Raw genomic sequence first — 25,388 nt, 5'->3', positions numbered from 1 at the left:
GATGGAATGAAGGAAACCAGAACACGTCGCCCCAACATATGCCTCTCTGACACGAAAGGAATTTTTTAAATTGAAGCATGGTTAATTTACAATGTTGAGTTAGTCCCTGCTATACAGACATGGGAAATAGGTGCGGAAACAGTGGAAACAGTGTCAGACTTTATTTTGGGGGGCTCCAAAATCACTGCAGATGGTGACTGCAGCCATGAAATTAAAAGACACTTACTCCTTGGAAGGAAAGTTATGACCAACCTAGACAGCATATTGAAAATCAGAGACATAACTTTGCCAATAAATATCCATCAAGTCTAGGCCATGGTTTTTCCAGTAGTCATGTATGGATATGAGAGTTGAACTATAAAAAAGCTGAGTGCCAAAGACTTGATGCTTTTGAACTGTGGTGTTGGAGAAGACTCTTGAGAATCCCTTGGACTGCAAGGAGATCCAACCAGTCCATTCTGAAGGAGATCAGCCCTGGGATTTCTTTGGAGGGAATGATACTGAAGCTGAAACTCCAGTACTTTGGCCACCTCATGCGAAGAGTTGACTCACTGGAAAAGACTCTGATGCTGGGAGGGATTGAGGGCAGGAGGAGAAGGGGTCGACAGAGGATGAGATGGCTGGATGGCATCACTGACTCAATGGACGTTAGTTTGAGTGAACTCTGGGAGATGGTGATGGACAGGGAGGCCTGGCGTGCTGCAATTCATGGGGTTGCAAAGAGTCGGATACGACTGAGCGACTGAACTGAACTCAACTGAAACAGACAAGTGATTCAGTCATATATATATATAAACTCCCTCTGCATTTACTTCTTCTTGTTTTTTCTCTTATTTTTTAAAAAGTATTTATCTATTTACTTGGCTATGTCAGGTCTTAGTTGCGACTTGAGGGATCTCCGTTGTGTATCCAGGATCCTTGCGGCAAATGGACTCTAGTTGTGTCTCATGGGCTCTGGAACTCTAGTTTCTGCCTCACCTCCAGTGGAGGTGAGCAGGCTTAGTTACTTCACTTCACATGGGATGTTAGTTCCCCGACCGTGGATTGAACCCATTTCCCCTGCATTGGAAGGTGGATTCTTAACCACTAAACCACCAGGGAAGTCCCTTTTCTGCTTCTTACTTGCCTTCAGCTCAAAATAATTTTCATGTCGTAAATCGTAATGAAGAACAATATATATAATATGCAAATAAATAAATTTTTTTTAAAAAAGAAGCAGTAAATGCAGAGGGAATTATATATATGACTGAATCACTTGTCTATATAGCAGAAACTAACACAACATTGTAAATTAACCATGCTTCCATTAAAAAAATCTGCTTTCGTGTCAGAGAGGCATATGTTGGGGCGACGTGTTCTGGTTTCCTTCATTCCATCATTAGGCTGTGGCGAATCCCTTTAGGGCCAACTGTCAACAATATGTCTATATTATTCTTCATTATGACTCCCTAGAGTTCTGGAGCCCATGAGACACAACTTGAGTCCATTAGCCACAAGGATCCTGGATATAAAACCGAGATCCCTCATGCTGCAGCTAAGACTTGACGTAGCCAAACAAATAAATAAATATTTTTTTAAAAAGCAGCAAAAAATAAATAAATAAAATAAAAAAGCAGCAGCAGCAGTAAATGCAGAGGGAATTCCCCGGCAGTCCAGTGGCTAGGACTCAGTGCTTTCACTACTGGGGCCCAGGGTTCAATCCCTGGTTTGAGAACTAAGATCCGGCCAGTTGCACAGTGTGGTCAAAAAATAAAACAGAAAAGGTTTCTCCTTTTCTGCCTAAAGGCAAGAAATAAAGCTCCTTTTACTGGAGACAGTTTTATCAGCCCAGAGACGGAACCAAAGGAATCTGCAACAAACCTTGCACGCTAACGCTTCTCTTCCTAGTTACTTCTTCACCATTTTACTACCCCTATCCCAAACCTCTCCATCTTCTCAATTCTTCACAAATGTATTGTTTCTTTGTCTGAAAGGTACACAAGTTTCCTGCTCTGGTCACTTCTTTGGGTCATCATGCCCTTATGAAGTTTCCAACGCACATTAAAAAAAATTCAAGGAAATATGTATGCTTTTCTCCTGTTAATCTCTTTGTCAGTTCAATTTCCAGATCCAACCAAAGATCTTAAAGTGTCGAGGAAAGCTTGTTCCTTCCCCACAGCAACCACACAAATAATGGGCATACAGAATGACAAGGGACACCACGTGCCTTAAGCAGTCTGAGAAAACCCCCTTCACATGAGGGAACCATCTGGGCGAGAGGTTGAAAGAACATGCACAGAGTCCTCCAAGGAAAAGGAGAGAGAGGTCATGCCTAACAGAAGGAGCAGCCAAGACAGGAAAAGCTCCAGATGTTCTGAAAGGACGTGGAGTCTAGCGTGGCAGGAGGGGCACTGAAGGCGTGTCCTGGGGCCACACAGTGAAGGGCCTGCATGGCCTTCTGAGGAGTTCAGAGATGTTCTGAGAGTAAGGGGGGTTCAATGGGATCACTCTCGTGACGGGACCAGAAAATGATGCCACCACCATCACAGCGAAAAAATTACCCAGGTTAAGGGAAGTAGCAACACTGATGGAAAGGAAGGAGAACAAGCAGCTCTTCTGAAGATTAACAGATGGGACCTGGCAGCTGACTCCAAGGCTGAGGGAGTTCTGAGACGGTGACGACTTTCATAACCAGGATGTGTTAGAGGAAGAAAAGTTTGAAATGAGATAAGATTGGCTGGTTCTGGACATGCTGAAGTGGAGGTCTCTGAAGAACACTGGTGGTATCTACTACTCAGAGACACAATCTGGACTTCAGGGGAAAGGACTCAGCTGGAGATAAAGATCTGGGCTTTTCCTTGCAGAGAGGGCAGTTAAAGCACCAAAGTGCATACAGTCACCTGGAGCAAGCATGAGATTAGCCAAAAACAGAAACTCCAAAACAAAAGCATTGGGATATCAGAAGAAAAAAGGAAAATTTGTGAAGAACACATAGAAAGAAGGATCTCCCCCAAAATAATAAAATGCAAGAGAGATGGATATTGAGAGAGCCACAGCAGTAGAAAGTTTAAATGAAAAGAGGGGTCGGGACTGTTAAATATATGAAAGCAATCAAATAGGATGAGGACCAAAGACCATAAGATTTGCCCGGGCTGGTTTATATCCTGATCTGCTATCTTTCACAAAAGCTGTGCTTCAGAGGATGCCGAGTCCTTACAAAAATAACTATGGGAACTTCAACAGAGGGTGACATGTTTGTAACCAGAGTCTTGGGGACAGGGGCCACTGAGATATACGAAAAAAAAAAAAAAAAATTAAGTCAATGCTGAATTCTTCTCACTTCTAAAAAACAAGACACGCAGACTCTGGTTAGATAGAGCTTGAACTGCAGAAGGGATGATCCCCAGGGGACAAAAGCGCTGAGGTAATTTTCAGAGCAGTTTTAATCCTAGCCAAGGACTTACTAAACCATTTAAACCCCACAGTGATGACAAAACTTGAATGAAAACAGGTTTTTACCTCATGTTCTTTGATGAGACCCTTGGTCCTTCCTCTGCGAATTAGCTTCTTTTCTTTATTGATTTGCTTTTCGAGTTTCGCAATACTATCACTAAGTTTTCCTTTTTCAATGTCTATTTTTAGTTGTTGAATATACAGGGACATTTCATGATGAACAGACTGTTAAAAAAAAATCAAAGACACATATTAACCATGGAAACAGGATATATTGAGAAGATTTCCATTAAAAAAATAAAAATATTTGTGGTAACCAAGGATAGAAATGAACTTAAGTATAATTCTGATTCATGCATATATCTTTGGGGAGGATGTTTTAAAATATACCAGACTCATAAACACATTTTTTTTCTTTCTAATAACTAAAAATGTTTTTCAGCTGTGAAAGACATGGTTAGAATTAAAAGACAAGAGGTAGACTGGGAGAAAATATATACAAAATATAGAGAAATAAGCCTATGGAGAAATAACAAGTAACTACAATGCATATCCTGAATGGGATTCCATAACAGATGAAAAAGGACATTAGGTGGAAATCTGTGGAAACAAGAATAAAGTATAAACTTTAGTTAATAATGTACTATTAGTCCCTTGTGACAAATGTACTATATTAATATATTAATAACTGGGGAAACTGGGCATGCATACATTGGAATTCTCTGTATCATTATTACTACCTTTGTAATAATTTTGTAAATCTAAAATTGTTCTAAAATTAAAAGATTATTTTAAAATGTGTTTTAAGGAATACTTTAACAGTAGATATTCAATTAAATTACCTTATTCTCTCTCTCTCTTCATATACTCACACACACATTTAATACTCAATAACATTTAGCAAAAACAATCTCTGTGGTAGGCGCTTTACATAAAGCCTTGCAACAATCCTGCCAAGGCAGTGAGGTTTTTCCCAGTTCATCAATGAAACTCCTAGGAGCTAAGCAACTCGCTCAAGTTCATTCATTAGCTGCTGGATCCAGGTCTGTCTGCCACCAAAGCCTACCCCTATTTTCTATGAAACTCTACATGTGCATATATTAATATCAGGATCAATATCAGGATCATAAGCCCCAGGCACAGGCCCCAGACATACGTGCATGTTCTTACCCCCCACTTGGCACAGATGTCTCTACTCTTTTCTTCCAAAGACAGCTTTACATCATCAGTTACATTATTTTTCAGTTCTTCAACAGCTTTCAAATACTTGGCCTGACTTTTAGTATTAAAAATTATCAGTGCTTCCTAAAAAAAAACAAAAACCCCACAAACAAGAACATGAAAGTCTTATTCTACTGCTATGTTCTCAAAGCTAATTTAACAGGTATAATTTTAGAGAATTTTAACAGGGAGAACCAGGAAAGGACTCCATGGAGACTACTTGAAGCTTTAGGGGAGACTTTTATGTGTAGACTGAAGGTGATCTCCCTTTTGTATGCTTTGATTTCTTTTGAAAAGAACTGCAAATATTTATTATTCAAATGTAGTTACACCTTTGAGGCCAAGACAGAGACTTCCTTATGATATTCCAAATAGTTTTTGGTCCCTTTCATAAACAATTAAAAGGCTTATTATTATGAGCCACTGGTAAAGTATCCTCTAAAGTTCTTAATTACTGAGCAGATGACCACACTTCGTAAGTAATATAGTCTAAAGAGTATATCAGCTTGTATTAGATATCAGTGTTGCAATAAGACACAGTTTATAGTAGGGGTAATGTGGCAAATGTTTAATACTGTGCTTAATCATTTTATGCTGCAAGGAGGCGACATCCTCTTATCATGGACTTCAAAGGCTTATTTAGGGCCAACAACAATGGCAGTCCCATAGACTGGAATGTGCCTGCTCCTTATCTCACACTTACTTACTCTTACAGGATCTTGCCTGGCAATAATACTCTGTAAGAACAGAAACCTGGCTTAGGCAACCACTAAACAACAGAACAGAAAATAGTCTATAGCGTTTATAAAAGGGCAGAAAAATCTATAAGAGACAAGAAGATGAAACTAATTCTGAGGGAGAAAGCAATGAAGCAGGCTGGGGATTTGTTCATTTACTTATTACATATTTATCATGGGTCTCCTGCAGAAAAGGTACAGTCTGAGTCCCAGGGACCTCCTCTAAAGCCTCTGTGAGGACTGCTAGATTTATGGAAAGGGAAGACATGTTAGCCCCATGTGCAGGCAGGGAACTCCTGCCACTCATGTGTCCCAGGAATCCCTGGGGCCTCAGGGCAGTAACTGGCAAGGCACGGATTATGCTTCTGCTGTGAAAATGGGACTATTTCACTAAATGCCAGAGACAAAAAGGGGGAGGCCTTGGCTTCAGATTTCAGAAGGAAGATGGGCAGGAAGAGGAAAGTGGTATGAGAACTAACACTGTAATTCCTCCCTCTGGTAGAGAAGGGGCCTGAGGCCTCTGCTTTTTCTTTCCCTTCCCTCTTTCCTCACTCAGCTGACTGTATCTGTCCTCTTGAAATCCATCCTAGTGATTATTTGCAAGGACCACTGACTCAAGCTCAGTTCAGCACTCTCAGCATTCCAGGAGTAAAACTGGGAGAAAAAAAAGACAGTGGGAACTGGGCAAAGCTGGTGGCTGACAAGGTGCAAACAGTATAAGATGGTGGTGGGAGAAGCAATGTCGAAATAGCTGGTGCTAGGTTCCAGTATGGTTAACAGTCCAGAAAGCCAAAGAGGGTTGAACCCAGACAAGAGGAAGAGGCCACAAGGAGGATTAAGAGAGGCTGCTGGAGGAGTCCCTTTTCCTGGAAAGACTGGGTGCAGTACCACAGAGTACTGATTGACTTCATCTTCGTTTACAAAAGTTGAAGTTTAGTTAATTTACAATACTGGGTTACTTTGAAGTGTATAGCAAGGTGATTCAGTTTTAATTATATATATATATAATATATATATATTTTTAGGTTCTTTTCTATTGTTATAAGATATTGAGGTTATTACAAGATATTGAGTAGAGTTGCCCATGCTATACAGTAGGACCTTGCTGATTATCTATTTTATATACAGTGGTATGTATATGTTAATCCCAAACTCCTAATTTATCTCCCCACCCTGCTATCTCCTTTAGTAAACATAAGTTTGCTTTCTATGTCTGGTAGTCTATTTCTGCTTTGGATTTACTTCTTTTTATCTCTCCCAAAATGCCTAGCCCATTTAAAATGTTCAGTAAATTTGGTAAATGTTGAACGGATGAATGAAGGAACATATATTTCTCTACCTCTCCGATGTCTAAGGGTAGAGACCTTGTTTTACTTTTATTTCATATCTCCCACCTCCCAGTATTAATTAATAGTGAGTCTCTGCTTTAGATATGCTTGGACATATCTTTCTTTTTTAAGTATAACTGATTTACAATATTACATTAGTTTCAAGTGTATAACAGAGTGATTTGATATCTTTATGGATTATACTCCATTTAAAGTTATCATAAAATAATAGCTATATTTTCTATGCTGCACATATATCCTTGGAGCTTATTTATTTTATTTTTAACATAAATTTATTTATTTTAATTGGAGGTTAATTACTTTACAATATTGTATTGGTTTTGCCATACATCAACATGAATCCGCCACAGGTATACACGTGTTCCCTATCCTGAACCCCCCTCCCTCCTATTTTATACATAGTAGTTTTTACCATTGATTTTGATACCGTCTTAAGCTGCCTATCAAACCATGAAATCAACCAAAAACTGTCTCCATACAAAGTATTACTGGATCTTTAACTGCTGATAAGCATATGTCCCTAGTAACTTTTATTAAAATATTTTAATAATAATTTCATTTTACATTTGGGGAATTTTAACCACTCAAAGCTTCTTCACATACCTTGTTTTCATTTATTTGGCAGTTGAATAGGACTAGAATTATTATGTCCATTTTATTGATTAAAAAAGACAGAGAAATCAAATTCTTGCTCAGTGTCATAGAGTCAGCCATGCTTTTTACACTATACCACTGAATTCATTCAGTGAGTCTACAGTAAAATTTGAATTTAAAATAATCACTTGAATGTTAAAGGGTCTCTGGGGAACAATATTTAAAACTGGGACTTTTTTAAAGTTATGATAACTTTATTATAATTACAGTGATGGAAACATCTTGATTTTAAATGAGGTAATGAGAAATGTCCTACATGTGATAGTTGAAACAGCCCCACCTTGTATTTTGAAATTAGTCCCCTCTGGCTCTCTTTTTGCCCAAGTAACTGCTCAGCCCTTGTAATGTATGATTCAAGTTCCTTCTGTGTTTCTTCCACCTTCAGCCTGACATCCAGGTCTTGGGAAACATCAGTTGAGTTCTTCAACACAGCTACTAATTTTACCATAATGATCTGTAATGACGAAAAATTGTCAACTTAACACTTGGCCCAACTTCTTAGAAAACTCATAAATTGAAAAACAGCTTGAGTAGCAACTCATATTTTCCCACTAGACATAAGAATATTCTATTTACTATATTGATATTTTCCAACATGCTCTAAATCATAAAGAAATAAAAGGGAAAATTAATATTTTGCAAAAAGGTTTCAAACTACAAGGCAATCCCCTTCTCCGTCTGGCCCTCCCATTGACTACTTGGTTTTAAAGACTAAATTCAGTAAATAGGGAATATTAAAGAGAGACCTGGACTTTCTCTTTAGCTTCTTGAATCTTTGCCTGAAGTCCAGCAGTGAGGACATGTTGGAGAGACTCCTGACTTGAAACATGTGGTACATCCATTTGTAAAGTGTCTTCGATTCTAGACACAAGCTCTTCGTACATAGAGCCTTTGGCAATAAGATGCTATAAAAACACATTAGAGTGAGATAACAATAAATATTCTGATTATATGCTAAACATATTAATAATCTTAATAATCTCATCAGGAAATCATAAAAAGTTAACTGTTAATCCAAAATGAGGCAAATTTGTATTCTAAAAAAGTTATTTTTAAAATTCACTTTTAAATTTATATTAATACAATCAGATTCTGAGCAACATAGACTTTTATGTATTATTCTTAAACACTAAGCACATAGATAAAATAAAGACTAGAGAAATACAATCTTCCCTGGTGGCTCAGAGGTCTGCCTCCAATGCAGGAGACCCAGGTTCAATCCCTGGGTCGGGAAGATCCCCTGGAGAAGGAAATGGTAACCCACGCCAGTATTTTTGCCTGAAGAATCTCATGGACGGAGAAGCCTGGTAGGCTACAGTCCACGGGGTTGGAGAGAGTCGGACACGACTGAGCGGCTTCACTTACTTAGAGGAATACAATGCCGATAGAGAGAAAATAAGTTGAGAGAATAGTAATAAACATTAAAGTGAAATTATTCACTTAGTCAAATCAATCAGAAAGGAGTTCAATAAATGTTACTGGAGAAAACAGCTGTTGGAAAAACATCTTTTTAGAACCATGCTTTTTCCAAGATACCAAAAATAAGTTTCAGATGAATTAGAAAATTATATATAAAAAATGAAACTAGAAAGAGAAGAAATTATCCATGAAAACTGATCTGCCCCCTGGGTTTGGAGGGGCTTTAAAGACAGAAATGACTTTAAAAATACAGAAATTTTGTATGTAAAATAAAATAACTTAAAAGTCAACAACTTGGTAAATATATTTGCCATACAAATGAAAATGAGTCATGATTCAGAGAGCTTATAAATTCAATAAGAAAAATACTAAGATCCCAAAGAAAACTCAGAAAATACAAAGACATAATTCATGGAAACAAATGGCTAATGAATATATGAAAGACAGTTCAATCTTACATGTAACCAAATAAGTTACAAATTAAAATAATGGGGCACCACTTTCAGTTATCAAAATAACAAAAAAATTTTAAATTACAACTCAGAGGTGGCGTAGTATATTTCTATAAAATAGAAATTATATTGTGTGATATCAACTATGGAAATATTGATCTTATTTATCATAGAACAGAGGAACTGTGGTGATTTTTATTCTCCTCTTTACACTTTTATGGGCTTCCCTGGTGGCTCAGATGGTAAAAAATCTGCCTGCAAAGCAGGAGACCCGGATTTGACCCTTGGGTAAGGGAATGGCAACCCACTCCAGTATTTTTGCCTGGAAAATCCCATGGATCCATGGTCCAGGGGATCGCAAAGAGTCAGACATGACTGAGCGACTAACACTTTCACTTTATACTTTTATGAATTATTTAAATGTTCTGAAATGAGCACATTGATTTGTAATTTCAATTTTTTTCTATTTTTAATTATAAAAGTAATGAAAGTTCCTGTAAAATACTTAAACAAGAATAGAAGTACAGCACATGAAGAAGAAGTTTTTCTTCTTCCCCATCCTTCCCTTGTCATTTAATCAATCATTTGCATATTCATTTTAAAAATATGTACTTTGTATCTACTATGTACCAGGAAATACACTAAGAGGAGGGCTCACAGATATTTTTCTATAGATTTAAAAGTATAAAGTACAAAAAGCAACTGTTTTTAAAAACACTAAAAGTATTTAGTGTTTTAGTATTAAAACACTAAAAGCACATTACCCATACTGTTCAGCAACTTGTATTTCTTAATTAACAATATATCTTGATCCAATAAAGATCTACCTTTTTTCATTTTTTTGTTTCATCAAACCTTTTATTTTGTATTGGAGCATAGCCGATTAACAATGTTGTGACAATTTCAGGTGGAAAGCAAAGGGATAAACATATACATGTATCTATTCTCCCCTCAAACTCCCCTCCCGTTCAAGTCATATAACACTGAGCAGAGTTCCCTGTTCCATATAGTAGGTTCTTGTTGGTTATCTATTTTAAATATAGCAGTGTATACCTGTCCATCCCAAACTCCCTAAGTATCCCTTACCCCAGTTCCTTCCTCCCAGCAACCATAAGTTCTACTTAACTTCTTCTTATCAGAATTATATTTCAGCATGTTTGTGTTTTCACTGTTTAATATCTTTGATTTTAAAAATACTGAATTTCTCATTTCTCACTCACTTATTACACTAAAAGAAATCCCAGTTACAAAAATAAATAGATAAATAAAATTAGAAAAGTACCAGCAGATGGCACAGGTTAAGTTCACATAATATTTTCAAAGGAAGGAAAGGTATTACTCGTACAAACAATGAAACACAAAATTATTCATATACACCTTTTCAAAATGTAGAAAAGAATTTCAAAAATCAAAAGAATTAAACAAATAATTCTTTATTCCTAGAACTTTCCATCTTGCTATAATTTATGACATGCTCTATAAATTTCATAGCTGAGCTGGAACTCAGTAAAACCTCAATTGTAACTTCTTTCCAGGAAGAACTGAGTGATATTAAAATACACTCTTGCCTCATTGCTTTTCAGTGAGTCAACTGCCTGAGAATAAAGACAGAACAGAGTTTTTTAACAACATGCAGCCCCCTTCCTGCATCAGGTAAGAAAGGAAAGTGGCTTCCACAGGGGTTTAGCTTTCCAACAGTAGATTGCATCATCTCTTATATTCACACTGCACTGAGCTATAGGAAGACTGAACTCACTTACTCATCTCGTTGCCCTCTGATGAAAGAGAATATTTTAATCTCCACTCTGGAGCTGGGAAAATCAGTTCAAGAATTTAAACTCCTCAGGTATTTATTAGTCTTCAACTCTATCCTCTGTCTTCAGGCAAAATCACAGCAAATGATCCAAGGTTGAGATTCCACGTCATTTTTTTTTTAAACCCCAACAAAGAAAATTCAAACAGTGGTTTTATTTACTATTTCCTTTAAAACTTTTTATGTTAATCCATAAGCCTACAGCCACAAAAGCTGTCTTGTCAATGCTGTTACACTCATACCTGCAAAGATTCTTCCACTGAGGTCTCTACATCATCCTGCTGTCTCAGAAGATCCAAAACAGATGTGGTTTCTGCCTCCCAGGTTTCCACTTGTCCAGTGAGCTTCTCAACCTCTTCAGCCACTTTCAGTGGCCCCGAAAAGTCTTCATTTTCTTTTTCATGATCTTCCCCAGCCTACAACATTCAAAATTATCACTCGAGAAAATGGTAACATTTACCATTAAATTAATTTAACAATGAAAATCTCAAAAACAATGGCTGCTTTTTAAACTCAATGTTTTAATAACATCTTTATAAAAGTTAGTTAAAATGCATACTGAACTTTTATGCCAAAAAAATTAAAAATAAACATATTATATTGCTTTTTTCCCCCTGAGAATGCTAAATTAACATATTTTAATGATTTAAGATCTACTTTTTGGATATGATAATGATACATTATGATAGTATAAATACTTTAAAAATTAAGAGATTTATTCAGAAAATCTTCTTAAGGATATCATTCCTATCAGTTAGTTACTATTATTTCCATTTTACAGGAGAGATTAGAGCTTAGAAAATTATAGTATTGACTCTATAAACATATTTCTAGAACTGGTATACAATTTAATTAAATACAGCTAGCCATTGGTAACAGTAGTTGTGCAATATCAGAATCAAATTTCAATAAAATTAAGCCTTTTCCCATTAATAATATCTCAGTATCCTATAAGTTGATATGATACAGCTTTACATGACAGACACATTCTTAAAGCTGTTTTTAATCAGATCACATTTTAAATGTATGAGAAAAATATTCTATATTTTTCTATTTGAAGAGCATAGTGCACAGATTCAAGATGTTCCATAATTAGGTCTCCTAATGATGGGAAAACAGTCACTCCATCACAGCAACTGGCAAAAGCCAGATAAATTTATTTCTTTAAAGTTGTATAAGTTATTATTCTGAAGGGAGCATATTTCCAAAATCACAGGTGCTACACCATACATGTGTATGATTTCTTGCTGTTGCTCTTTCTTTTCCATATTCTTATTTATAATCTAAAGTCATCCTCTGAATTACACAACACAGCAATAAAGAAAGATTTTACTTCCCCCCATTTTACAGACAGGATGCAAGACAGGCCAGAGGCTAGCCTAAAGCTGGATAACTGAGTGCCAGTCAGAAGTAATCTGAAGAAAACAGCAACTCCACTCCCACAGCTCAGAAGTCATGACTGCTTCTGTGTGTCTGCAAACTCTTCAGTGAGTCGGAGGCACAGGGTTTTTATTTACTATTTCCTTTCAAGTTTTTTATTTATTTTAATCCATAAACCTACAGCCATAAAAGCTATAGGCTTATGGCTACTGTTTAGGCACTGATGACCACTGCATGAGGGTACCACTTGGGCATTTTACTGAACAATGACCATACTTTAAGGGTTATCTAATAATCGTACTTATCTATGTTTCAACAATATGGGTTGTTTTCCAAAGAAAAAACAGCAAAGTTAAATTATTTCCGTATATCAGTACAAAGGAACTACATAAGATATGACTGTTTACCATAATATTCTGATTGCGGTTTTCAGGAAGTTCGCTTGACGTATTGGTTGAAAAACCAACAGTTAGGTTTTCTTCCTTGGAGGGCTGAATATTTCCAGAGTTGTCAAGAAAGGGCTCATCTTGTAATTTCATAAGTGGCAGGTTCACTTCCTATAAAAAATTAATGTCATGAAATGTAATGTTTATATCTTTTATTCTAAAATATATGATTAAAAACAATAAGGAGACATATTTAATTTTTTTAGGGTTTATTAGGAACATTACAAAATTTCCCATACAACACCTCAGTCTCAAATTATTAAGAACAAGAGAATAATTTAATCATTTAAGTTCAAAAATTATTTTTTAAATATGTGCTTTTATGAAGCACTATACTAAATATAGGGATTCCCTGGTAGCCTGGTGATAAAGAATCTGCCTGCCAATGAAGGAGACATGGGTTCCATCCCTGGGTCGGGAAGATCCCCTGGAGAAGGAAATGCCAACCCACGCCAGTATTCTTGCCTGGGAAATCCCCTGGACAGAGGAGCCTGGCAGGCTATAGTCTAGGAAGTTGCAAAAGAGTCAGACATGACTTAGGACTAAACAACAACAACAAATATTAAATATAAAGATAAAATTTGCTGTATGTTCTCAAGGACCTTGAAATCTAACAGGCAAAAATGCTTATGTTACTCTTTAATGGCAAATAAATTTCAACTAAAAATCTATGTTGAATGTCCACACAAAAATCTGAACATGAATGGTTATATCTGCATCATTCGTAAGAGTCAAAAAAGTGGAAAGAAGCCAAATGTTCGTCAACTGATCAATGAATAAATACAATGTGGTACATCCATACAACAGATTATGCTTTGCTGATAAAAAGGAATGAAGTACTAATGCAAACTACAAAATGAATGAACTTTGAAAACATTACACTAAGTGAAAAAAAGCCAGAAACAAAAGGCTACATATTTTATGACTCCATTTATGTGAAATACCCAGAATAGGACAATTTTTAAAGCTGGGGACATTGGGAGAAAATGAGGAGTGACTGCTAATGGGTACAAAGTTTCTTTATGAGGTGATGAAAATGTTCTAAAATTGATTATGGTGATGACTTGCACAACATTAAATATACTGAAAGCCGCTGAGGAATTCACACTAAATGAGTGAATTGTATGCATGTGAATTATACCTCAAAGAAGCTGTTACCAAAAAAAAAAAAAAAAAAACTTACAGGCTGAGGTTTTGTAATAAACTTTCTCCATCTTTTATTCAGCCTCCTCAGTTCTTTAGAAATAGATGATCCAACTTCATCATTGCTGACTTGAAATAAGAAATTTCCCACTTCATTTAAAGTAGTGTGTTGTAGATTCCACTGGGAGAGTGTCTCAAAGGGAACCTATATAACATATAAACAATGCAATATTTTAATGACATAATATTTGTTTTTCTATTACTCATAAAAGATCTTCACTGAGCTTGATTGCGAGCAAATGTAAGTGTGAAGGTTTTGCAGAGATTCTGACCCTCCCTGTTGGGCTGCCTCTTCATCCTTGATCACTAATTGGCAGCTGCTGCTGCTGCTGCTAAGTCGCTTCAGTCGTGTCCGACTCTGTGCGACCCCATAGACGGCAGCCCACCAGGCTCCCCCGTCCCTGGGATTCTTTAGGCAAGAGTACTGGAGTGGGTTGCCATTAGCTGTCGTCATTCTTGATCCTGGACTTTTAAGAAGCATGTGATGTTCTTCTATTTTTCTAAGCAGCTTAGAGCAAAGGTTTCAAATCTTTTCAGTTCATGGCCCCCTTAGTGTCTCAGGAATTTTTTCAAGGATTCCCTAAGCTAGAAAAAGTACCTAACACTTCTCATTCATAATTAGTCAGGTCCAAAAAGGTTAGTGGTTACTTGTGTGCTGTTTAATAGATAGATGTTGCTTTTCTCCCTCAAATTTTAAATTTACCCAAGAGTTCTCTTTGATAGCTCAGGGCATCTAAGCATCGAGTTTGGAAATTGCAAGGCTTAAAGTCTTATTTTTTCAAAGAAATGTGAATCTCATTAAAAGACCTTTAAAAGACAGAAGACCCATTGAAAGCCAAAGATTTGAATTTTGGGTATCAATACAGGTTATAGGAAGAAGTAATGATTCACTCGAATATTCTTTTTGCACTCATACACTTATTAGAAATTTTACTTTGATACGAACAGCCTGTTTATTGTTCAGTATGTTTAGCTTTTATATGGAAAATGTTTAATCTGAGAGGTTGTCTACACTTATTTGGAATAGAAGAAAGCAAATGAAAGAAAGAAAACTACCTCAAAGAAAAGTCATAAAACAGGTTATTACACAAATGGCAAATAAAAACAATAATATATTATTATACCAAAATTTCTTCCACACTTTTCCACATAAATCTGAAGTATTTTGTTTTTCTTCCTCTAGAAAGTAAGAAAGCTTTTAGAACTTTATTAATTTATTTTAAATGTATTGGAGAAGGCAATAGCAACCCACTCCAGTACTCTTGCCTGGAAACTCCCATGGATGGAGGAGCCCAGTAGGCTGCAGTCCATGGGGCCGCAAAGAGTCAGACACGACTGAGCGACTTCACTTTCACTTTTCACTTTTATGCATTGGAGGAGGAAATGGCAACCCACTCCAGTGTTCTTGCCTGGAGAATCCCAGGGACAAGGGAGCCTGGTGGGCTGCCGTCTATGGGGCTGCACAGAGTCGGGCACGACTGAAGTGACTTAACAGCAGCAGCAGCATAAGCTATCCAGTACTCCATGTCTTTTATTTCCTTTCCAAGGAATTAAGCAATATATCTTCCAAATGCTGTACTGTGTATGTGGGTTATACCTCAATAAAATTCTGTGTGTATATATAAAACCTACAATGAGGAGGAAAATTCCTTTTAGCTATTATAGGAGAAAGAACCTAAACTCTTTCCAATATTTTGGAGAATTTTTCCAACAATTGTTTACTCATTCCTGGTCTCTCGTTTCTGGATTGAAAATGAGGGTATCCAAACAAAATGAAAAAAAATAAAATAAAATTAAGTGAATTCCGTAAGACTGAAAATACCTCTTTCATCTGTTCTTTCTTTGTCTCCTCAAAACAAGCCTTTAGTAAACGAAGATTTTCCACATAAGTAGCCCAACATGCCAGAACTTTTTGTAGAGTGGACTTCACATTAAGTATATTTTCTCGATACATGGAAAAATGATATTTCACCATCGTATATTGTTTACTAATATTTGGATATTCTCCAGCTATAATGTTAACAAAACAAGAGAGCAATTTTAAAAAACAGTTTTTCATTAAGAAAATGATACTGCTAAGAAAAATATTTGCATACTAATTGACAGCAGTGAAATAAATATGTATACTAACAGTATTAAAAGTCAATGCAAGAATTTTCCAAAACATACATATATGTAAAACCAGTTCCTAAAGCATTAAGATACATAAGCAAAGTGAAACAAATGAAATGTTATTTTTAAGTGATGGTCATTCCATCAAAAAGAAAATACAGCTTTACCCAAGTTGTTATGAATTTCTTCACATTTTTGAAACGAAGTTTCAAGTTGAGCTAGGAACTCTTTTTCTTCAATAAATTTCTAGGGGGGAGGAAATGAAAATAAAACATATTGACAATTTTTTTTAATGTGTCAAGAAATCCAGACAGAGACATAAACATTGATGAAGCGCTTAGGCACCAAAATTTCTTTACAGTAATTAATACTACATATTTGGGTAAGTAGTTCATGAAGAAAGATAGTTTTAAGGTCAAAGAAACATACACACGAGTATTAGCAATATACAAGTACGAGACCGGACAAAGTTTATCTCAATGTAGTGACACAGTTCTACCCTGGTTCTTCTCATGTCTTTATTAATATTGAATAATTTTTATTAAGTATGTTGAGCATGATATAAATAGATACAATCTATCATCTATCACAGACCCTTGAGAAATACCATTATCCAAGTTATTATGTGTCTTAAGTAAGCAAAATCTTCCATGGAAGAACAGACAATTAAAAACTCACTCATTATACACTTATGTGCCAACTGTATGATTATTTGAATGGAAAAACGAAAAATCAAAGTAGGAAAAAGAAGTTAAAATATTCAAAATCTAATTTAGGATGATGATTCCTATTCAGGAATGTACAGTGTTTAAATCATAAACTGTAAATAAATATTTCCTCATCATGTTTTTCCAATTTTTCCACTGAAGTTTATAATCTTGGATTTTTCTTTTTGGCCCTCATTCCAAAAATGGAGAAATAGGGAATGCACTGGTGGTCCAGTGGTTAGGATGTGGCACTTTCATTGGCATGGCCCCAGGATCCACGGTGGGAAAACTAAGACACTGCAAGCCACACAACATGGTCAAAAAATAAAAACAGAGATACAGGAAGAAGGATAATAAGGCCTAACTATAGAAATGACATTGCTAGGATGCTTTAGTTTTAATTTATCATATAAACACATATATTTAAATCATTTGCAAAAATTTTTCCTATAAATTGTAAGAGCTAAACCCCTCCCCCAGAAAAACCTCCAAGACAGAATATACTGTTTTGCCCATTCTTTAAACTTGAAAGGCTAAGATTAAAATGTTCTAAGAAAAATTTAATTTTTGAATAGAATCATATATCAGAGTGGGAAAAGATATTAAGCAAGATACCCAGTAGGTGGAAATAGGAATTTTTTTTAAAGGAAGTAACATTGAAACTTTTTCTAACTATTTTGTAATTTAGCCTGGTTAACTCAGTTTCCTCTGTTGTGCTAAATAATGTTATTTTCTCCTTCTTATACTTCTCGATGTCTGTTATTTGACTACCTATAATCTTTTTCTCTAGGTAATATTTAAGCTACTGAAAGCTACCAAGAAAACTCATCTCAAAACCTGAAAAGTTAAGGAATATTGTGCTCAGGAAACATGCAAACCCAGGATCATGGAGAAGAGAAATAAAGTAGCTTACATGCCAGTCTTCCAGTAGTAATTCCACAGATTCTTTGCTCCCGTATTTGATGTTCCAAACAAGCAATTTTGATTTCACTTCCTCCAGCAAACCAAGAACTGAGCACTCATAGTAATGAAATTCTAGACGTGGAATGACTTTTTCCCCCGAAATGTTGTTGATTCTGGAAGATAGTGCAGGTTTTAGAATTTAATTTAATATGACTGGCCAAATGTGAAAAATCTGCTTGGCATTTTTAAAAATATTGGGGCTTTAACATTTTCTTTTAATCACATGGAACTCAGATGCATCCTCACCTCTTTTTTTTTTTTAAAGTAAAACAAACATTGTGATGAGATATAAACAAGCTATTTCTAAGATAAAAATACCCAACAAAACTATGTTCTCAAGAAATTATTTCCCTATTGAGAAATTCTATGATAAAATGTTAATCTCTAAAACATTTTACTGAATTTGAAAACTTCCATATAAGAATACAACTATAATTTACACATTTACATATTAACAGCTTTCATTATTAAAGCTAATACCTTCTTAATATCATTTTCTGAATAATGAGAAAAGAGAAGATGATGTGGACAAACACCAATTAAATAATCTTTAGTTTATAGTTTGTTGGAGTTTATTAAGTGCTCTCATATACTTCCTCCCATTTCACCTAGTATTCCTTGTGAGACATGAACAGAGCGATTACCATTACTCTATATTTACAAATGAGAAAATGTGCAGAAAGACATAATAACTTGGCCAAAACCAAGATAAAGAGCTCAGTTTCTGCCTCTAACTCCAGAACTTTTTCTACCACCATATCCTCCCAGGAAATAAAAGAGGAAGTATGTTAGCATGGTATTATATTACTATTACATAAAACACAAAGGAAGTGTTATCAAGAGCTAAAGACTAATTGTCAAAAATTATCTACAAATCTGTATTTCCTGCTGCCTGCAGCACCATGTTAGTGTTCATACACGAAGATGTCAGCAGTTGTGAAAGGATGGTGGTACAAACCGTCTTTTCATTTCCTCCAATTTTTCAGGGGGTACCAAAGGCAAATGGTTTTCATCTCTATTTTCAAATGCCAGGAGAGTATTCAAATGGAAGTCAAATTTATCCATCAGACTCTGAAAAGAAATTTAGTATGACATGAACCACACTTATTGTCAAACTCTGTAACCAAGGGTTTGTTAATCTCATTTGCTCTGTGCATGCATTGCATCTTTTTAAAAAGAAATCATAAAGCCCTTACATTTTCAACTAAAATGTTGTGAATAAATATTTCCATCATAGATGTTTTAAACTAGAACATTTTACAGAGAAGCAGACTGTAGTTTCTCTGGTAAAAGCATTATCAAAATCTTTTGTTTTCAGATGTATTTTCCATTCAATTGTGGGCTCAAATGCTATAAATCTCACCTATTAAATTGTTTCATATCATTTTAGTGAGAACCCAGTCTCCCATGTTTTAAAACAGTCTCCCCTCTCCTTTTTGGCCACTTTACAGTTGCTTTAGAATTTACTGGACCAATCATTTTGGGTCCCAAAAATCTCCAGGGGAATCGTCTAAACCATCCTCAAATACCCACTATATTTCCTTCCCTTTCTTCTAGGAGAAAAGTCTTCCTCCAGAACAGTTCTAACAAAATATAGATTTTTTTCCCTGTTTCTTTTTTCTTTGCCAACCTGGAATAAAGTAATTTTCTCTTGTGTTAGAGCCATGGCTTCATTGTAATCCTGGGAGACTGACAAATCTTCATCTATAAGCTTCTCTACCTCCTGGAGCCAAGTTTCTATTTGATAAAGGGGTGAGGGCAAGACACGATTCAACTCTGTTTGCCACACATTAATCTGAAAAAAAAAAAAGAAAAGATGTCTTCAGTAGACACTTCTCTAGTTTGTTCACATACAGTATGCTTAATCCTCTAAAGAATTCTTTTAAAACAACCCTTTAAACACTTTAATTCTGATATGTTAGTCAAGGAAATACTGATCAACAGATATATTTCCAAGTATCATTGGCTAGCTGCTGATGGAGAAGATAATTTGTTCAAAAGCTTCAGAAGAGAGTGCAAGAATGAAAACAAATGTTTTGATCAACCCATAATCAGTTACAAGAAGGGAATCAGAAATAGTTACAACATGGGGGTAAAAAGTTAGTTTTAAATAGTTACAAAGTGAGTTGTAAATAGTTATAAAGTGGGGATAGACTACTATACTGAATGATCATTTGAAATCCTATAATCCCCTGTCTTCTCTGGCATTACATCTACAGATAGCAAGCAGATGTATAGGTTATTTCCCTCACTAGCCCCAATCGTCTATTTATATTAGACATCTCTACCACATCTCCTGATTATTTGTCCTTCACCAAAGCCCCCGCCCCTCAATCCCACTGCCTCCTCCATCCTCAGTCTTCCCACCACTCCTGATGTATGTGAGTCACACACATGCCAACCACCTATTGCCCCAAGCCCCGATTACTTTCTCAGGTCTTTGCTTTTTCTGCCCCTTCTACCTGAATTTTCTCCCTGCTGAGGAACCACCAAAACTCACTCACACATTCATACATTTGCTCAATTAGATAGATGTACATGAATGGCAACGTGGAGGTGGCTTAAATATATGTGTGCTCAAAACTGAAAGCAAGAAGCAGAATAACATATAATACCAATTTATACAACTTAATACATGGTTACATAAATACATTACTGCATTTTGGAAGAACATATAAATGAAAAGATACACGCTAGGCACATCACAATGGTGGCCTAAGGAAAAAGAAGAATGGAAGGAGGGTGTAAGGATAAAAGCAAATAAACACACAATTTGTGTGTGTCAGTTGCTCAGTCATGTCTGACTTTTTGCAATCCCATGGACTGTAGCCTTAATAAGTGAATAAAAATAGGAGTAGGATCTTGTCCAGATTCATGCGTCATGAAGACAAGAGTAAGTTTAGCACAACGGTCCACACATCTGAGGATCAACCAGATAAACAACAGCCACAGCTCCTGCCAGAGCCACCTAGTGTGGGAAAAAAATAAGTACATGGTTACAGTGAAGTGTGAAGAAGTGAAGTGAAGTGAATGCTGCTTAGTCATGTCTGACTCTTTGCAGCCCCATGAACTATAGCCTGTCAGGCTCCTCTGTCCATGAATTCTCCCGGCAAGCACTGGAGGAGGTAGCCATGCCCACCTCCAGGGGATCTTCCTGACCCAGGGATCGAACCTGGGTCTCCTGCACTGCAGGCAGATTCTTCACCATTTGAGCGACCAGGGAAGCCCACAGTAAAGTGTGGTCAGCAGTATAACAGAGCAAAGGGCTGGGGAGGACCCCACACTGATGATGAAAGCATAAGTTTTAAATCTCTACTCTCTCTTTTATCACAGTTCTACTAAATAAATTGTCACTATTCTTGGAGTTAAGTTGCTTTTATAGGTAAGAAGAGGCAAAAATTAGGTTACTTTTTAAGAATAGGGTTCTTTCATAATTAACTCATTGAAAAACATTTATTGGTTGCCCACTATATGCAAGGCAAGAATTAAAAAAAAAAAATCCCATTAAATCCACAACTCAAATACAAAGATGTAAAATGAGAACAAAGCTAGGCTCTTTTAAGGCAGTCAAATGGCACTATTCATAAACTAGAAGCATGGAATTTTCTGCATTTTGGTTTGCTTTTTTTTTTTTTTTAACATTATTGAGGTATAACTGACAACACTAAGATATTTAAAGTGTACATCGTGGTGATCTGATACACATGTACACTGTAAAAGGAGTCTCACCATCTAGTTAATTAACATTCATCATTTCACATATTTATCTCTATTGGCAAGAACATTTAAGTTTTACTCCCTTAGCGAATTTCAGTGATATAATACAGTGTTAACTATAGTCACCAAGTTTTACATTATCTCTTCAGACCTGAATCATCTTATAGCTGACAGTACCCTTTAACCAACTTCTCTCTATTTCCTACCACCTCAGTCCTGGACAACCACTTTTCTACTCTCTGTTCCTATGACTTTCATTTTCTTTTCTTGGCCTCGTCATGCTACTTGCAAGATCTCAGTTTCCAGGAATTGAACCCAGGCCACAGCAATGTAAGCCCAGAATCCTAACCATTAAGCCATCAGGGAACTTCTAAGTTTGACTTTTTAAATAAAGATTCTGCATATAAGTGGTGCTATGCAGTATTTTATTAATTGCCTTGCAAGTTTATTTTCTCAAAACGCATGTAGCAAAAGACAGCTTTACAATCCTAAATCGTTAATTATATGCCGTGAAGGCTCCAGTTGGGAAAAAAATGAAAAAGAGGTTTTCATCAGTATGAATTTTAATATAAAGAAGCTAGGATGTACTTTTATTATAAATATATAATTTATTATTATTAGCATTTCTCCAAAAATAAACAAAAACACAGAAAACTGGCAAACAACTGAGCAAAAGATAAGCTAAGAATGATACCTCTAACTCAGCTATCATTCTTTTCGCAACTGAAAGAAAGCTGTATGTTTACTTATTTTTAAGTGGAGGATAATTGCTTTACAATGCTGCGTTGGCTTCTGCCATACATCAACATGAATCTGCCACAGGAATATGTATGTCCCCTTCCTCTTGAACTTCTCTCCCTCCTCCTACCCCTCTAGGTCGTCGCAGAGCACCAGGTTGAATTCCATATATGCTCTGAAAGAAGACAAATATGAGTTTTCTGACTGTGAGCTGTACTCTGTGCAGCAGTAGGAAGAGGAACGATAGAAGGCAATATTTACCTTTCATTCTCCTTCCACTCTTAACATAGGAAACTAGTTTTATGCTTTCTTTCTCAGTGTTGGAAATTACTTTTGAATTTGGATGAAAATTTATATAAGATTTTGTCAGGTCAAAATAACACAATGTGGCTATTTCCTATAGAAGGCTTAAAATGAAACCATTTATTAAGATACGTTGAGATATCTGTGTCCTCAACCAATTGAACCAGAAACTGGATGGAATTGACTATTATACATATGATAACTTTAAAATTAATAAGTTTTATTGTGTAACACCAAGAAAATGAGTGGCACTCTGCCTGAGGATTGGATTTTCAAGCTACCATCAATTTGTAGCACTTACTTTCGTAAAATAATTCTTTTAATGATTTTTCTCATTATTTTGGGTGATTTTTCCAAATCATAGGCAGCAAAATGAGGCCAGATCTCAGTGGCCTGGAACAGCCTGAACTATACAGACAGTATCTTCTTCCTCTTCTGTCTTGTTGAGGATTTGTAACAGAGTCCCTGCCCTTCACAGGGATCAGAGTTGTCAGAGCTGTGGTCAGAACAGGAGCTGATAACGCAAGGAGCACTGTCACTTTATGAGAAGATTTCTGGAGCTCCACTGGTCCTTCAAAATTAGAGACACAGAAAGTGTGGCTCTTTTTAAGCCACTGAGCTAGTGTTTAACACATTTCACAGACGGCATGATAAATGTATTCTGAAAACAGGCTGTCGCTCCTGGTGGTCAAGAGTCTTGAGCAAGGATTGGCAAACTTTTTCAGGGCCAAAGACTATTTGTGATGCATAATCTCTGTTGTAACTCTGTAAATTCACTGAAAGTCAATTAGCCATTTAAGATGAGCAGATTCTATGGCATATAAATCATACCTCAACAAAACTGTTTAGAAAGAATGAAGACAGGACTTTGCTGGTGGTCCCAGTGGTTAAGAATCCACCTTCCAATGCAAGAGACATGAGTTCAATCCCTGGATAGGAACTAAGATCCCACATGCCACTGAGCAACTAAGCCTTTGCACCACAACAAGGGAAGCCCCCAAGCACTAAAACTAGAGAGAAGTCTGCTTGCTGCAATGAAGAGCTTGTACACTGCAACAAAGACCCAGGGAAGCCAAAATAAAAAAAGAAGACCTGCAATTTAAGATAAGTTAAAAGAAGTTTTCAAGCTGAAAAGAAGTGAGTTCAGATAGAAACTCAAATCTCTAGGAAAGAACAAAGAACAATGGAAATGTAAATAGTTATATAAATATGAAAAACTGATTTTTCCCTTAATTTACTTAAAACACAGGACTGTTTTGAACAAAAATTTATAACATGGTATTGGGAACTTTAAAACACATGTGTGTGTCATACATATATTTACATATAAAGCAACCAGTCATAAAAAGTGAGAGATCTGATTGCAAGACATCTACATGTTGTAAGAAGTTGTACAACTTAGAATTTTACAACTGTTAAGTAGATGGCAAAAATTTTTAATGTATATTGTAATCACAGTAAAAATACAATATGAGGTAGAGTTAAAAAGCCAATAGCTAAATTAAAATGGAATTTAATATGTTACAAATTAACATAATCTAAAACAAGGCAAGAAAAGAAAGAATAGAGACACCGAAAACAGAGGTGTGTGTACTTAGTCGCTCAGTCATGTCCAACTCTTTGCAACCTCATGGACTGTAGCCCACCAGGTTCCTCAGTCTGGGATTCTCCAGGCAAGAATACTGGAGTGGGCTGCCATGCCCTCCTGCAGGGAATCTTGGAGGAGGGGTTGAACCCAGGTCTCCTGCATTGCAGACATATTCTTTACCATCTGAGCCACCAGGGAAGCCCTCCCAAAAAACAGAGAGGATAAACATTAAAAAAAGGCTTCCCAGGTGGCACTAGTTAGTGGTAAAGAACCCACGTGCCAATGCAGGAGATGTAAGAGACACAAGTTCAATCTCTGGGTCAGGAAGATCCCCTGGAAAAGGGCATGGCAACCCACTCCAGTATTCTTGCTTAGAGAATTGCATGGACGGGGAGCCTGGCCAGCTACAGTTCATGGGGTCACAAAGAATTGGATATGACTGAAGCAACTTAGCATGTACGCAAACATAAAAAAGCATAAGATGATAAAACCTACACTGAACCATATCAATAATTACATTAAATATTGTCTAAACACTTGAGTGAAAAAGGAGATGTTGTCAGAGTGGATAATGAAGCAAGATTCAATTATATGCTATCTATAAGAGAGGCCCTTTAAATATAAAGACTCAAATAGGTTGAAAATAAATGAAGGAAAAAGATGTGCCATACAGTCAGCATAGGAAGAATGCAATGATCATACTGATATCAGATTAAGTAGACATCTAGAAAAATAGTCTTACCAGAGATAAACAGTAATATTTCATAGTGGTAAAAGTGTTGATTCGGGAAGACATAACAGTCATAAACGTACATACTTAATAACAAAGTCTTAAAATACATGACACAAAATTTGACTAAATTAAAGGAAGGATTGCTACAGATGTTAATAATCCTCTCTCAGAAATTGATAGAATGAATGTCTAGACAAAATGATAGTCAAGGCATAGACAATCTGAATACTACCAACCACCTTGTCCTAACTGATATTTACAGAATGCTATATCAGATGACTACAGACTACATGTTCTTCCATATATACCATAACACAGGAGTCAAAAACTTTAAAATGACTGAAATCATACGGATATATCCAGACACACATACACACATTTATCACTACACTTTTCTCTCTGGGTTTGTCCCCACCCACTT

The 25,388-nt window shown here is 36.2% G+C and overlaps 1 protein-coding gene across 1 annotated transcript in view; it reads right to left on the bottom strand.

Moving 5' to 3' along the window:
- The window catches only part of SYNE2 (spectrin repeat containing nuclear envelope protein 2), a 270,474-nt gene that overhangs the window by 198,045 nt on the left and 47,041 nt on the right, over positions 1–25,388 (bottom strand). Inside the window, exons 11-22 of the mRNA XM_052647219.1 lie at positions 19,519–19,683; positions 18,847–18,959; positions 17,839–18,001; positions 16,386–16,464; positions 15,929–16,116; positions 14,087–14,251; positions 12,865–13,014; positions 11,320–11,493; positions 8,140–8,298; positions 7,674–7,847; positions 4,603–4,737; positions 3,499–3,657 (exon numbers count right to left, since the gene is read on the bottom strand). Coding sequence (XP_052503179.1) covers positions 3,499–3,657; positions 4,603–4,737; positions 7,674–7,847; positions 8,140–8,298; positions 11,320–11,493; positions 12,865–13,014; positions 14,087–14,251; positions 15,929–16,116; positions 16,386–16,464; positions 17,839–18,001; positions 18,847–18,959; positions 19,519–19,683 — 1,824 coding nt within the window. The remainder of the gene's footprint in view (positions 1–3,498; positions 3,658–4,602; positions 4,738–7,673; positions 7,848–8,139; positions 8,299–11,319; positions 11,494–12,864; positions 13,015–14,086; positions 14,252–15,928; positions 16,117–16,385; positions 16,465–17,838; positions 18,002–18,846; positions 18,960–19,518; positions 19,684–25,388) is intronic.

This window comes from Budorcas taxicolor, chromosome 10 (genome assembly GCF_023091745.1).
Source record: "Budorcas taxicolor isolate Tak-1 chromosome 10, Takin1.1, whole genome shotgun sequence".
Classification (NCBI taxonomy): domain Eukaryota; kingdom Metazoa; phylum Chordata; class Mammalia; order Artiodactyla; family Bovidae; genus Budorcas; species Budorcas taxicolor.
The sequence above is the reverse complement of the archived record's forward strand: the minus strand, read 5'-3'. Positions and strand labels throughout refer to the sequence as shown.